A 17,478-nucleotide genomic window follows, 5' to 3' on the forward strand; every position below is an offset into this window, starting at 1 on the left:
CCTTTCAGTTCAACCAAACTGAATTTTCAACGAAAAACTCAGTAATAAAGAAAATATTATTATTATTATAACTTATAAATAGCTTGACAGCAAGTATAAAATAATAAGATTAAGATTATTGCACAATAACAACATATATAAATAAAATAAAATGAATAATTGCCAATCGGATAATGAGAGAAATCTTAGCTATGGAGATAAGCGTTTATATAAAACCTCGGTTAGGTGAGAAATTAGTGGATTATCAAATTTAAAAACTTGATTTTAAATTTCAATTTCATGTCAACACTGATATATTTGAGTAGACATTTTCAGCCTGTAAGTGCTTTTTGTTTTTGTGACCAAATTTCCACAAGTTGTAGATGCTTTTTACATTTTTTTTTCACATTTCGTTAATCGTTTTTATATGACACACTGATGCGCAAAACAAAATAGTAACAATAAAACATATAATGTTGTTAGAAGACATCACAGTTTTATTTTTCAAAAACTGTTTAAGTAATTTCAAAAGTGCGAGTAATTGTACAGTCAAAATATGGTCGATCTCAAGTACTGATCCGTGGCACCCGAAGACTGGCGCCAGTCATCAGTATTAAACTTGGTTTGAACTGATTTCCTTAAGCTGCTTAAAACTGGCTGCAGTTAAGACGCATTATGGCACCAGAATAATTTAACCTACAAAACTATTATTTTAGGAACAATTTATTTTAGGGTTTCTCTGGTACAGTGGTATCTAAAGTCCCAAATTAATCATTTAAATACCAGTGCCAAAATAAGTTATGTGCTATCTACTATAAAGTGAAAAATTTTATAGTGTTGGGCCTATTCATTTTCAAAATATCTATTTCGTTATTCGACAATGGTTATGAAATAAGGAATAAAATAAAATAGAATTGATTAATTTGTGGATAAGCTATTCTGGCGCAGTGCCTATAGGTTGCCGTCGTAACGTAGTCAAAATTGCTCGAAAGCCGTTCGCCTAGGGGACGGGAGAGGCGTAGACTATAATAAAATATATATATATATATTGCATAACGGAAAGTCGCACATTTAGCTACAAGTGGTGGTGGACGAAATCCGTTTCTGGGAGTGAACGATTTAGAAACCACCCAACTTACAGAGACCAACACGTCGTTACAACCACTTAAACATCACATATCCACCGGGTAACAGCGGGAAAACTTCAAAGACGAAAAACAAATTTACAAAATTATTATTATTATGATCATCATCGCATCGAGCCGTGCGGTGAAACCCCGCACGTCCACGCGGACTGTTGGCGAAAAACCCGCAGACTCCACGTGGGAAAATCGCTCCCCGACGGCCCGACCGGCAGCCGCACATAACACGTAAGGTATATTATGTGTTGGTACGCGTCCAATTATCCCACGGGACCACGGTAAGCGGTAACGGCCGACCACGACCGCGGTGACCACACACCTACCCGGGACGTCAGCTGCTGCCTTAGCGGCGGGGGTAGGTAGGGACGCGCGCGGCGGCGTGTGTGCGATCCGGGGGCCGGCCGGCCGGCCGTCCGCGGTCTGCGAAGCGGTGCGCGCGAGACCTTTCGTTCAGTCGTCGACTTGCCGCCGCCGCCGACGATCGTGTACAGGTAACGTTTATAGCCGCGTATCGCCGGCGTTTTCGCGTCGCACAGTTTCGTAACACGTCCGACGACAATATTATTGCATCACATCACTATCTACTCGTCTATAGTCGGCCGACAATAAGGATCGATTGACCGTGTTTGTGTGCGTGTACCTACCTACCTGCTGACGCCGCGCCATGTCGTCGTCTCAGCAACCGCGCCGAAGATTCGTCATCGGTCTGTTTCTGATCGCCGCTGTCGTTCAGGTGCTATACCGCCCCGCCCAGTGTTCGTCGCTGATCAAATATTTGTCTACCGAGTACAATTTGTCCAAAGTGAGTACCTTCCATCTGAATATATAAAGTAGTGCTAAGGTTCTTGTACTATGTAGTAGATTTAACCCTCAAGCCCCCCCCCCCCACCCAATCTTCACCATTTGACAGCCCCTCTAACACGTAAATACAGTTGAGCATATATTATATACGTAGTTACATACTTACATATATTATCTATATATATTATAATGTATGATACGCCAGACGATAACGACAATTACTATGATTTTAAATTATAATGATATAATAGTACTTAACCTTTGTGGTAACTAAAAAGCCTATTATACTATTTATAGGTAGGTAGGTACTCCGTAGGCACAAAATTACTGGTCAAGATTTTTACTCGCAGTAGTTGTCGTTTTTTAAACTATATATATTATATAGGATAACGGTTAGTGGCTGGTATGCGTTCTGGCCTTCTGGGAATGAATTTTAGGGATGAAGTAACGTTGCAAAATACAGAAAACAGTTTAAGACACGATTTATACGTATGTGAGTTGATTTGATAAGTGTTTTTTTATGGTAGGTATAACATACCTAATACCTAATTAAACAAACCGATCCAATTATAATCTAAATAGAGAATGAAGAGCACATACATCTAATTGTATAACCTAACACTTTTCTGCAATTTCGTTATACCCTCCCCCTTCCTGGGTTAGTCAATTTTCGCGTAATTATCGAACATTTATTGAAATGTTTGAAAATCCTGCCTATAGATAGGTACCTAATACTTATTATTTTATAGGAGCTGAACGAACAATCGTGCTTTAACTAAATGTTCAAAACAATTTTATCGTTTTATAGAAATACTAAATCTGAGTAAAACTTATGGAGTAACCAAAATTAATATTAAAATCAGAATAAAATGTCAACATTATGGAGTGAACATAGGTGGGTGTGTTTCAGATATTATTGTATTAAACATTTTAATTGGTTAACTTTTATGATTACAAAATTGGATTGAATTTAATGTATACGGTAAAGGTAGCTGGTAGGTACCTAATTAATGTCGATCTTAATAAAACTTTGAATTAATGGTCTTTAAATAAAAAGTGGCAAAATAGTTATGAACTCGTGAGTTATTTAGTCTTTCTTGGACCACTTCCATAAATATTTGATAAAGTCCTTGACCCTGAAACTGTATTGATTGCTGGTTACTTACTTACCCGTACAGGGATGAATTGACGATGAACACTGACGATTTGAAATTGACTGAATTGTCAATGAATGTGTTTATGATTTTATTATAAATTAATATAAATGGATGAATTTATTTAAATTGAATAATTTGTATTAAGTATATTATTATAATATTTTTATAATAAAATATATACACAATTAAATGTCTTTAAAATTGTATGCATAGTATACTTTTCCTGATTGAATTGGTATTTACTATTATTTAGTTACTGCTTATGTGGATTGTTCATTTAAAATAGGGCTTATGATTTTATGACAATTATTTTTAATTTACGATGTAGGAATTATAATTTATATCATCACTAACCAATACATATTTATATATTTTACATATTTATATACCTACATTAAAACTAAAATTTCATAACTTATATAATTGAATATTAAATTAATTATAATTTATAAGTAATAGTTAAAAAAAATAAAAAAAATAGTTTTAAACTTATAAATTATAATAAGAATTGTTCCTATAAGACAAATATGCAGGTAATAATTACTATTTATTAAATAATTTGATAATTTAGAACCGTATGAAGGTATCTAGTTTTTATACGAATTTTTTTTATCATGAATATAATTTTGTTTCAAAAACGTAAAACAATGAAAAATACCGTATTCCGATATATATTTAATATTTCGTAAACGTATATATTGAGTATTTGTGTGTTGGTACTTGATATTATCTACTGATAGAACAGGTACATATTTTTCCATAGTGTCAAACACTCTTATTACTTTCAAAAATTTTAATTTATATACTAGGTTATAACTAATGACAAATTTGAAATTTCAATTACTATCCATTTTAAACATTTAATTTTTTTATTAAATTCACTATTCATCAGGTTAATTAAATTATTATACTAATATTACCTATATGATAATATTTTTTGAATTTTTTATCGATTTAAGAAGTATATTCTAGTGACATTTTGACAAACCATAGGACTGTGTTTTGTTAGGCTCCAACTAAAAAGTACCAAAACTATACTGCATCCAATTTAACTAATTTATCAACTCAGGAAATCATGAATTTGTATTAGGTACATTTGATGTAACACATCACGCGATGTAAAATTACTGTTGTTGGCTGCGGAAATGACACAAAATGGTATACCGTATTCATAATGATATTTTGCTTATACACGTTCACTTGTGTTTTTCAATAATATGTGTATTCATTGTGTATTCTAGGCATTTATTTTCTTTATACTTTTTACCGGTTGTGTATATTTTGCTCCCATAGATTCTTCCACTACAATTCGGTATGTAATACCTATTTAAAGTTGTTAAATGTAAATAATAGTGTATTAATAAGTTATTGTCGTTGATATTATTACCCTAAAAAGTTTTACAAATTTCTTCCATACTTTTTGTTAATTAGGTTTGTAGGATTATTTACAAATAATATGGATATAAATATTGGGAATTTTAAGGGAAATAATAATTGGGAATAATATCTATTTATTATTTTTATCGCTAAATTAATAAATCTAATGTCTATTGGTTATGAAATTAGTTATTGAATAATTTAATATTAATACACCTATGGAGATTAAAAATACTATTATAATTTATAGTGTATAATATTATATATAATGGTATATGTAATCCTTATATACTGCTTTAAAGTCAAGTTTTATGGAATTTAATAATTTCTTTATTTTTGTTTGTTAATAATGTATGAATATAATATGTATTATACTAATGATTTATGCCTAGTTTATAAATTCAAATATTTTTAGTATAAACTAAAATCCACTATTTATATGAGAAATATAATTAAATTCTTTTACAGTGTATTTTTAAAATATTACATTTACATTACATATTGTAACAATATGATATATAATATTTGCGTGTTAAATTGTAGATGTCGTGCGAATTCTATGCATAATTTTCTAATTGAAAATAGACCTAGTAAGTCATAAATCATAATAAAACAACACAGATTCAAATGTGTGTGAATAAATATAATTACACGTTGGTGTAATAAATAACAAGATAAAATTATTTATTGTTTTTGTTTCAGTAAAATGTAGGATGTCTTTATTGATTTGGCTATATTTAATTTTAGTTAGAAAAATTTGCTTAAGCTTGAAGTAAAAAATGGGTTGTTTCCTTTACCTTATATTATACTCTATTTTCAAACGAAATATAATATTCATACAGTTACTAAACTAAAATATGAGAAATATCGAATAACATCATAAGTTATTATAATTATTTTAATTTTGAGTTTTGAAATAATCAATACACTTGAAAACATGCAGTTTATAGTTCTTAATTTTATTATATATTATATATTAAGACAGCATTCAAATAGGGGTGTGTAAACAAATCGCATACTGATGTAATTTGTATTTGTATAATTATTGACTATTGTATTAACTTTTAAAATTACTTAGTTAAAAAAAAAAATACTACCTATCTGGCTATCTATACTCAATGATCATACTCACTTATTATGATATTTTATGAGCGTAATGCGTATGTAACATAATATTGTAATGTAAATAAATTAAAACAAAAAGTATGTATTTATAATATTTAATTGGTTTTCATATGTGTGTAAACATAAATATTAAAGCACCGCGGATTATGATTTATGATTCATATGTTTATATGTTACTAAAAAATATTAAAGGAATTCACAATATGCTCACATGATATATACACACTAGTTGATGAGTGACTAGACTTCGGATTTACCTTTTTGCTATGCATATTGTTATGACATTGTTATAAATTTGATATTCCTACTAAAAATATGTATATAATTTGGTTAGGTAAGGTACATACTACAAAAAAGTACGTTTATTTCTAGTCCAAAGTCATATTTTGTTTACATACTATAAAAGTATAAACACGCCTAGCTGAATATATTATATATATAGAATAGTTGGATTTTGTCCAAAATGTCAAAAAAAAAAAAATGAAAGTAATCATAATATTAACGACAATAATTATATACGTGGGTGAATGACAGTGGAACGAATCCGCGTTGATAGTTATTTATCAAGGTCGATAAAGTATAGATGGAACGATTTTTTTTCACTTTTTAATCACATTCTTTTTTATTGTCGTCTATATAGGAAAGAATGATATGATAAAAAACAAATACAATTAATTTTTAGCTTACATCTTGTAAGTAGTTGTTTTTTACCTAGTTTTTATTTGTTGTGTGTTTACCTAAATTGTTGGTCCTTTGAAGAAAATTTGAATAAATATTTAGTTCAGCTCCAGTAGGTATCTACTAGGCTATTAAGTGTGAATTATTCAAAAATATTGTAATAATTAACAACTATTAATATTAAACAATTCCCAAAAGCTATACATTTTTATTTTGGCGTGAAAATATTGGATCAATGTATTATGTAAATATTTTATTTATATCATACATTTTAATTACAGCTTAACCAGAATTCACCTAAAATTAATTATGAATTTAAAGGTAATAAATATTGTTTGAGTCATAATTAATTAAAATTTAAGGTGGTATAAATTTAATTAATTTTTACTAACTCAAAAATCGTTCAATTATTTTAATAATAGAATCGAATGCAATGAAACATGGAATTGACTAACAAGAGTTTTTAACTAAACAGTATACAGTACCTATACAGGGATGGATAAAAAGAGGGTGCAAGGGATCATGCCCCCACTCCCCAGACATACCAACACACTTCTTCAAGTTTTTCAGTGAAACTTATATTAATTCAATACCCAATCCAATAATATATAGCCATATACAAATAAATTGTTAAAAAAAAATGATTTACAAAAAAAAGACAAATCTAATAGGATATAATATGATACTTCTAAAATAAAAATAAATGGTCTTTTAAAATATTTGTTTTAAGTTAATGGCTGGCCTCTCAGATCTTCCCTCTGGATCTGTTCCTGCAGAGTATATAGTATATTACTATATTAGTATAGTATAATTTAATGATATTTTATATTGTTGCTAAAAATTAACACTTCAAAAAAGTCTGCGAACATATTGTTTCTATTAGGTTTAAATTTGACATATTCTGCATAACCAAATGAATACCGATATGTAACTGTTACAATATATTTTTTTGGAATAGATTATGTCAGTCAGATTCTATATGGTTCGGCCAACGCGTTGCAACGGTTTTGTTTCCTTTTAGTTTGTAAACACAACACATATCACATATTATTATGTATTATTGTTATTCACGATGTATTTCTTTTCAACGATACCAACAAACCTAATATCTTGTTGTGTAATAAGTACGAAATGTTTGTCAAACGACGTGTACATTTTTCATAATGTAACTACTTTTAATAGTCATATATACATACTTTTTTTAGTATAGTTAATTATGTAAGAGAAAAATGTGGCTAGATATATAAGCTTTCACCGGTGTTTTACGTATAATATATTCAACAAAGGATAAATTATATAAATAGATTTGTAATCGGAAGGTGTTAATCACTCGATGAAGCTTTTGAAATCCTATTCAATTATTTGACATATGGGACATAAGTATATAAATACAGCATGCATTGACTTTAAATAAAATTATAATACCTACAACCCCAGCTATATATCAAAGAGCCACATTTATAATAATAATATATATAAAACAATTTGTATACAATATTTGTAGGTTTTTAGTTTTATATTTAGTTTAACTCGATATAAAACAATCGAGTATAATTATAAGTATTAATTCTATAATTATTATATTTTAGATTCTGAGCGGAGCAATTACAATGATTTGTGTTTTTAAATTTTTTAAATTTATTTTTAAATTTTTTGTGTTTGTCATCACCTATTACAAGACAGTAAAAATGCTTATATTTTCTTCAACGGTATCTTGTATTTCATGTAAATATTTCAAAACTTTGATTATTATTTATTAATTTCCAATAAGTGTATTCTCACATGCAGGTTTATAAGTTATGCAAGTTTTGAAGTTTTGACAGTATTGAGTACTACACATATCATATATTATACAGTATTGGCGGATAGGCTGGCACGTTCGAGGAAAATAACGGCAAACCACCCCACCCTGTACAATATTAATGTTCATATTATACGAAGGCCCCTAGAGAACAGCCCCTCTGTGTGAAATGTGTCTAACATTTTAACCGGACGACGACGACGACGCACGACTATTACCCCATATCATACACATTCCCGGTATAACACTCGTTGGCCGTCGCCATTGTATATTCGCCGTTGAACACTATTTAAAGTCCGATCTTGTTCAGCGATTGATACGTTACACCGAGTTGTTCGCGTACAGGCTCGTTCGCCGGGTCTACAAATGGGGAAAGGATTCGCGTGGGTATTATAGCGTTACGCTCAATATATTATGCACACGCGATTGTAAATTTATAAAACATGCGTAATGCAGAGCGGGTGTGCAATTTCGTCGCGTGCAGCACTGCTGCAGATTTAAGTACCCGCGACACCCTCCTTGATCGGAGTATCGGAGGACTATACTCTCGCACACGGTATTATTTACAGTGTATAATATATCTCGCACACCAATCCGCCCGTAACGTTTTTATAAATCTTCCGATCGGATATCGTTGGCCAGACCCCAGACGTTTACTATCGCGGAAAAAGGCGCGTTACACACCAGCGGCGAGCGGGCGTTTCCCGAGTCCGTCCGCCCGTCGACCGTGACGAATGTTTCCTCTATTTCGAGACGCTAAACCGTTGTCTTTGTCGTCGGATTATCCACCGACCTCGATAATTCATCGGTTTTCTGCGGATGATATTATCATACAACACGAAGAGTCGAAGACGACTCACAATTATTGGCGTCTCAAACATGCAATGCTGAAGCCTGAAATCTTCTAAGATATTTTTCATTGTCGTCTTTACGGCGTTTTCCCATCGCGCGTTTCCGTATTTAAAAATCGCGTGAGCGTACCAATAAGCGCGTCATGTTTCGACCGGCCACCGTTCATGTTTTTACTCTGTTTCCGTCTTAGGTATTTACTATAAGCATTAATTGCTATAAGCATTTCCGCTGCACTTACATAGGTATAGATATAATATTACGCGTACACAAATATAATATTTTTTCATTATTATTGAGCGACGACGATGGCCGTGACCACATTAGTGCGCCACCCACACACACCTTGCACTCGTTGCATCCTCTTAAACATTTTATTTTAAGAGCGCGCACAACAAGTGCATCGCTGCTCGTATTACGCGTGCATGAGTAATTATTTGCATGGCTGGGACGACTTACATTAATATAATAATATTTACAGTTCATGTCGTAATACGTTTATATACATCGTTACATACAGGATGATTCACCGAGAAATTTCAATGTAGGATACTTAAAGACTTTATATATTTTTAAATATATATAGATTGTGTTATATGCCGTTTAAGGAGTGTCATAATGTACCTACTTCCACGGTGATAAAAATTATTCCTTTTTTTTTCAAATGAGAACTTCTATATTTCGTTCTGTAAGAAGATGATTTATTTTGATAATCCAAATGTATTTTAATCAAAATTCGAACTGTGGTTTTTGAGTGTGTTTGAAATATGATCTTTAAGTGGGTATTCTTAAAAATACAAAAAAAATCGGAATTTTAATGAAATATGCACAGTTAATGAGGAGACATACAGAGCTCGGATGGGTGAGCATTTTTTGTGAATCACCCTGTATACCATGGAGTTAATGTACGAGAGTATAACTACAGAGTATACCTAGTGTGTGCGTATACGATCAATCGACAAAGTCGCGGCGTGTTGTGGGTGCGGGAGTCGTAGATTTTAATCGTGCGCGCGCGCGCTTGGGTGCCTGATCGTTGATACACGCGTATATTTTATGGAATTATTATTATATTATGCTCACCGCACGACGACAAAAACCCCGTCGTCGCGCCTACCATAGAAATGAAATAAAACGCAACCAAGCAATACGCCGCTGAAACGAGCTCCGCCGGAATTATAATATTATATCCCTCTAGTTTTTTGTTTTATGGTTATTATTGTTTATTTGGTTTTTTTTCAACGGCTCTGCGTTTGTTTTATTATCGTGTGGCTGCGTGAAACGAATAACGTGGCCGTTTTCCTTCCTCGATATTATTGTGCCAAGAGGAGGATTTCCGATTATTTTTTCCGCATAATCTCGCGTTTTTGCGTACAGTAAATAAAAACTCATCTACGGTCGATGGGTTTCGACAGAGCGTATTGTATCGTTATTCTGGCGAATTGGAATAAATTCGTATTTTTTGTACGATAAAAAATGTTTGACTGCGAATATGGTTTATACGCCGATAACGTGGCTTTAAATTTGTAGGTTCTAGAATACTATATTATTGTTTCATGAAAATGATATTTGAAAGTAAATGATCAATACATAGGACTTTTAGAAACCCTTACCGACAACCATCTATTTGTCTATAGACTCTAGAATAACATAATATAATAATAGTTTAATCATATTAAGACCAAGTTTATTTAAAATGAATAATTGAATACCGGAAAAAAAGAACAATTTTTAAAAATTAAAAATATATCAATTGATTATGAAAATTAAAAAAGTATTAAAGGGTATTAAATATCAATAGTATGGAAAATGCTATGAAAATTAATTTTTGTACTTCCAATAATATGGTTTATTGAGTGGTTTGAAAGTAAAAACAAATATATTATCTATATTGTAGAAGAGAAGTTAATATGTGCCTGTATGAAAGTAAATTTTCAATAATTCAAATTCAAAAAGTAAAATATCACAAGTTTTAGAGCTAATTATTGGACATTGAAAATAAAATATCGAAAATCAACTCATACATAACATACTTCGATTCAACTTTGATTATCATTAGTTAGTTCTTTTTCAACTTTTTTATCCTATTCGATGTATGATGTCAAATGATTTATTAAATATTTTATAAAGGAATGAGAACGAAGCATTATGTGAATGTATAGACAATTTGACTTATTAGATTTTTTGTAGGTTTGCAGCATTAATCTAAGACCGTGGTTTGCAGTGTTACCGGTTATTAATATGTAATGATAATAAATTATTGATATTAATATTTATTTTTTTTGTGATAGTCAATTAATAGGTATTTTAATTAAAATTTTTAAAAACTGTTCTTTTTCTCAGTTTTCTTTTTTCCATGTTCTTTTTTTCCTTGGTCTTTTTACCGATTACCATTGAAATTGTATAATTAATGATTATGTAATTTTGAGGTAAATAATAAAAACAAATTTAATTATGTAACGATAATCCAGCAATATGCGACTAACGAATAACGTACCTATTTCTTAGAAATTTAAATATTAATATAATATTTTGAAGGAAACTGAGATATAATATAGGTACTTCCTAAACGAAATCCAAGAGTATACTACTTCGCAATTAGCATGACGACACTCTCGGGTTGGCTCCATTTCCATTTTCCGAGAGAGCCAATTCCATACATAACTGCAAATAAATTGTTCATGTTTTGAAATTTGTTGTTTTAGTTGTATATTATTTATCATTATCAAACTATACATGCCATTTTGTTGTATCATTTTTTACACCTTTATTTATACATTATTGATTAGTACTATAATTTATCGTAAATATAATATTTAAACAATAACTGTAAAGATAAAATTCACAGTTGTATAAATATTAATTAACTAGATAAGTCAGGTATATACAATGTTGGTTATTAGTAAAATGGTTATTTTTATATTCTCATTTTTCTAAATTCCAACTGAAATATGAAACTATGTTTTGGGATAAATTTTTATTTCTTTACAATTATTTTAAGTGTTTTTGATAATATAATATTATGATTTATGAACATATATTTTTACTATTACGTACCAATATTAGTTATTTTTTGTACATAAGATATTTCTTAAAATGATTGATGTTGGAAATTTGATATAGCAGTATTGGATACTATTATTTTCCATAGAATTAGACACAAAATCCAAGGTTAAAAAAGAAGACCACCAAAGTTGAGCATTGCATGTTAAAACCTTTAAAATCCTACAACTATTGTAAAAGTCAGCTATTTCCTGAAGACTTAAAACAATGACCTATTTTTAATTTTTCGTAGGTGCTAACATGAACAATACTTATAATTTATTTATTTCAATAAAGTTCATTGTAAAATATTTTGGAGAGCGTGGTGGTAAAATGAGGACCGGCACTTTGCTTGTAATTTAATTTTTATTTGAATACTTATATTGGCTTTCATTGTGTGTACGGTACACAGGGTAGGCCGTAGGGTACCTATTGATTTGTTATACCTAATAAAATAATAAATGCCTATAGTATTACAAATAATAATAACATATCATTATAGTGTTAAAATATTACGAATATGAGCTATGAAAAATTGCTCCCTTATTGTCCCCTTATAACATATTTATTATATGAATAAATAATAAATAATCAGGACTCACGATCCAACAAAAAAAGAAAAATGTTACTTAAGCCCTTAATAATAGAAAAGTTTATTGTTTATATACAAGATAATAAAATCATTGGTAAAAGCTCTAAACAAATATTAATAGAAAAAAACTTGTTGTAGCTTATTTACTTAACATTTAAACTAATAACATTTGACTATTTCATATTTGCTTCAATATATACAAATATACGGCTTAAAATACTTACAAATTGCTTTGAAATTCCATCAAAAACATATCAATAAAACAGGTATTATTATAGCTATTTGGATGTATCTGAAAAAATAATTTATTTTGTGTTTTAAGGAAAAATTATAATTTTGGTTTCGTAATCTATATTATTAAGTATTAACATTCAATTTATATGCAATATGCAATTATACAACCATAATAAACATGAGCTGTCTTTGTTCAATATAAGACTTTCTAATTACTGGAATATTATAAGAATATATTTCTAAAAAGCAATGTAAAATTTTCCTTATTTTACTCGGTCTTTATTTAAACGGGTATAGCAGTGTATTGTGTGTATTGTACCTATGCTATATTTTATACATAGCTACTACATTTGCATAATTATAGTATTTTCTATTTATGTCATATGTAAATTTATTATTTTTTAGTCTCGTTATAATTACTACCAACATGAAGATTATTTTTTTGTATTATCTACCACTCCACACCTTCATATTTTGTGCTTCCATATTTTTAAGTTTTTAAAATATGACATAGAAAAAAGTTTTTATTTCGTTTCGTCCTTACGCAGGTAGTAATAATATAATTTAATATAATATAATATGTTATACAGTATTATAGCCCGTTATAGGCAATGCTCGTATTTATATATTTTTAAGTAAATGCGCAGATTCGTAATATACGTCAGATGACGTAAGAATTAAGAAATAACAGATTTGCACAATTTAAAATTAATTTATATTTTACGTATACATATATATTATATTAATATATATGGTGTACACTACCGTATTATCGTGTACATAATTTTAACTAAAAGTCTTCAAATAAAACTGGTGAGTACCTACTTATAAGTTACAGCTATAAGTACCTAGGTACTTATTAGTTTTTAAAAATTAGGTAGTTATACTAGCTTACTGGTTATATATATTTATATGTATAATACTAAAATTTATGTGGATGCAAAAATAAATATCTATCAATATTTAAAAAAAAAATCAAAATTTTAATATTATACTATTTGACGGATATTTTTAAGTGATTTCGAGTATCCAATTATAGAATAGGTATGTGTTGTTAGTACATAATATTTAAAATTTTTACTCAAACTATTATTAAGTTACTATATTTATGAATATTCATTTTAAACAATAGATTGTAATATTGTATTTGAAGTTTAGAAGTAGACTATTTACGGTGAGGCATTCAATGTATAATATACATTATATACGTATAACATGACAATAGTGTGTGTTACAATATCATAGCTTTGTAGTTGTTCTTCGACATAATATTGAACATTATTTGAAATAGAAGTTGTTTTACGACCTGTGTCGCACAGGAAATGGTTCGTTCACATCTATAATAATAGTATAGCTCTTCCGTAAGCGGCCCTGCTGATAAAGTGACGGCAACTCAATTCACATTCATACAAAACAATGGATACCTATTACTCGGGACCCCGATCCTCAAACTCTTTTTATGTTATGAAATAATGTTGTGTACGAACTGCAGTGTTTTTGTACGTGAGAGATGATGTGACTGACGAAGAAATAGTTTTAACTTCCAGAGGTTAAAAAAAGTATTAAAAATAATTCTCTACTTAAACTTAATAACGTTTATTGATGTAAGTACTCATTATGCCATTCAAATATCTGTGTTAAAAATATCTCAATCAGCTAGATAGTTAGAGTTTCTTAAAAGGGAAAATGTCAAATTATTTCTGGTGAATATTAATAATAATCGTTAATAATAGCATTGATGTATATACCATGGTTCATATAATAATCAATGATGATAAGGTTTGGCCTTTTGTAAAAATTAATGCTTGATTAGAATTTTAGATTAGTCAATTGGAAAAATAAGATCAGTAGAAACAAAATAATATTTAATATTCAAAAGATATTAAGTAGGTATATTTAATTGAATTAATATACATAAATGCTATACAAGGCGATTTACCCAAGCACGCCACCTTCCTTTTTTTCTTTAATAATGAATTTATTCTAATAATTGTGATTTTTGGAATTTTTAAGTATACTTAAGAGTTATGGACCTTATATTCAAGTTTTAAACTATTTAGATTTTTTAGACCATTTATTGAGTGTCCTGTGGCGAAATAAACTTCTTTTTTTTCAAATGAGATTATGAGAACCAACCTTTTTACTGTAATTTTTAAAGTAAATGATTTTTTTGAAAACTTTGATGTATTAAAATCAAAATTTGAAAGAGCAGTTTCTGTGTTATTAAAACCTATATACTATGGATAATAAACTTTAAAAATGGTTTAACAAAAATATAAAATATAATTTTTATCTTAAATTTAATTTAGTATTTATTATTCCCGGAAAATGCTTACAAGTCAAAAATGTAAATGGACTTATATTAATTACTGACATTTTAAAATAATTATAATCTTTCTTATCCGAGATAAGAAATTATCATAGATACCTATCTTATAGTAACCATATTATCATTTCAACCTATAATCCTTAATACATAAATATGAATAACCCATAGATCAAGCGTTTGAATTCCGATTTATAGGTAGGCCGTAGGCACATCAACATTTTCAAAAGAAGTCATATGATTAACAATTTTTAGGAAAAAGTTTGATTCTCTATTGAAAAAAGCAATTGGTATCGGTTAGGGTATTGGACACTCCTTAAATGGTATAAAAAATGTAAGTAGGTATTTGAAAATATGATTTCAATTTTCTAAGTACCTATATTTGAAAGTTCTAAAAACAGAATTCAAATAAATTCATTATTGAAAAAAAACATGGTGGTATGTGGTGTTTAATAATAGAAGAATTTTAAATCATTAGGCATCTTGAATCATTATATATCATTATATATCAAAATATACAGGCTAATAACCTCAGGAGTTGAAGCCTTATTTAAATAAAAAAAAAAAAAATATCAAAATATATGTGTGTTTAATTCGTTGGTTTTATGTCAAATGAAAAAAAAAACCGTTTTATAATACCTATGCATATTATTTTATTTTTGGTGAAACTTTTATTATTTATACAGTGCTAAACAGTTTTGGATAATGGCACTCTTTATTTTTATCTTCAATAAATTATAATATTACGTGTCAAAAAAATGTTAAATAATTAAAATAACATAATTTGTTTTCATTTTTTTCGCATGAAAATAGTGCAATTCTTTTAGGTATTTATTTTATAAATTTATGCCCTATTATCTCTAAAGTTAAATTAAATTAATTTTTTTTTTTTGATTGAATTAGGCCTCGGCAACTATGGCCATTGGCGACAAAGAGTTTAACTCTAAATTATTTACATGTTATATAAGTTACATATTAAATACTATTTATAAGGTTGGACTTAGTAATAAAGGTTATCATGCGTCTTATGTTGTCTGGGTGGAGGGCTTCTGACAGAATATGTTTGAGATGTCTGCTTCACGTCTATCCATTTCATATGAAAGGCATTCAATTATGATGTGTTTAATTGTGAGAGGTATACCGTAGCTGGCGCATAGGGGTGGGTTTCATCAGTTCTTCATCAGATACTGATGGGTTAGTTTAATTTTTATTTACGGTACAATATTGTATATAAAAAGAAGGGAAAATATTAGCATGTTTTTAAAAACTCCTTTACGGTAGATTTCAAGCAAAGCAACTACCTTTTAGACATCGTTTATTTCAATTTTGCATTGTACATTGACATAGTAATAATATATTAATATGTATTTTTTAAATATAAATGTCTAAAAAAGTAAAAAACCATTTTTAATTTTGTAAAGGATGATTTAATGTCTATAATATTATACAATATATGGATAATACGTCATATTAGTATACAAATCGTGTACGATTCGGAATACATTATGTGTTTAAATATCTTTTTTGGATGGAAAAACATAAGAATATCAAAAGTATATTTATTAATAATAAACTTAAAACAGCCAAATGAACTAATAAGTTCCAAAATATTTTAAGAAATTAGTTATTTATTTCAATGTTTTTAATTTGTTTCATGAAAATGTACAAAATATGAAGTAGTACTCTAGTATAGGTACACTATTTTGTTTATGTTGGAATATAGACTAGACATATAGTCACGTGGATAAAATATATCAAACATACGTTTTTCTTACAATTTTAAATTATAATGGATAGTTTAGAAAAATGCATAGGATGTTATGGAAATATTTAATCATAACAGATTGTATATCACGGTTTCCTATTTTTTGTTATTAATAAAACACAAAATAGATTATTTTTTTATAACGTGGTTTATCTTTGTACCACATCAAACAGTAATTTCAAGTCTGTATTTTGTTTTTTAAAAAAATGTCAATAAAATGAAAAACAAAAAATAAAAACTTTAATTTATCGAAATATGTATCTACATTTTTTGAAACATTCATCCTTCTGAGAAAAATTATTACGAGAGAAAATAAATATGAACTAAATGTTCACAGATTTGTTTTAAACCCGTCAACAAAAACTATTTATTTTTGGTTTCAGACGTATAAAAACAAAATAAAACAGCGCGGCAATACACACACACAAAATAGATTTGTACTTATTTTCGGCGCGTTATTTATCTTCTATCAATCGAGGAGCGATTTATTCGTTTGATCGATTCTAGCAGTGTGCTGCTGCATGCATGCAATAATAAAATATACAATAAAAACATACACAATATATCATCAAGAGAGCAGATTATACGATTGTTTATTTTTCTTCGTCGTACA

At 28.9% G+C, this 17,478-nt stretch overlaps 1 protein-coding gene across 1 annotated transcript in view; it reads left to right on the forward strand.

The window, feature by feature from the left end:
• The first annotated feature begins 1,566 nt into the window (after nucleotides 1–1,566).
• Nucleotides 1,567–17,478, forward strand: part of LOC132938146 (fasciclin-1) — a 67,181-nt gene continuing 51,269 nt past the window's right edge. The window contains exon 1 of the mRNA XM_061004831.1: nucleotides 1,567–1,923. Coding sequence (XP_060860814.1) covers nucleotides 1,786–1,923 — 138 coding nt within the window. The 5' untranslated portion in view covers nucleotides 1,567–1,785. The remainder of the gene's footprint in view (nucleotides 1,924–17,478) is intronic.

This window comes from Metopolophium dirhodum, chromosome 2 (genome assembly GCF_019925205.1).
Source record: "Metopolophium dirhodum isolate CAU chromosome 2, ASM1992520v1, whole genome shotgun sequence".
Classification (NCBI taxonomy): Eukaryota; Metazoa; Arthropoda; class Insecta; order Hemiptera; family Aphididae; genus Metopolophium; species Metopolophium dirhodum.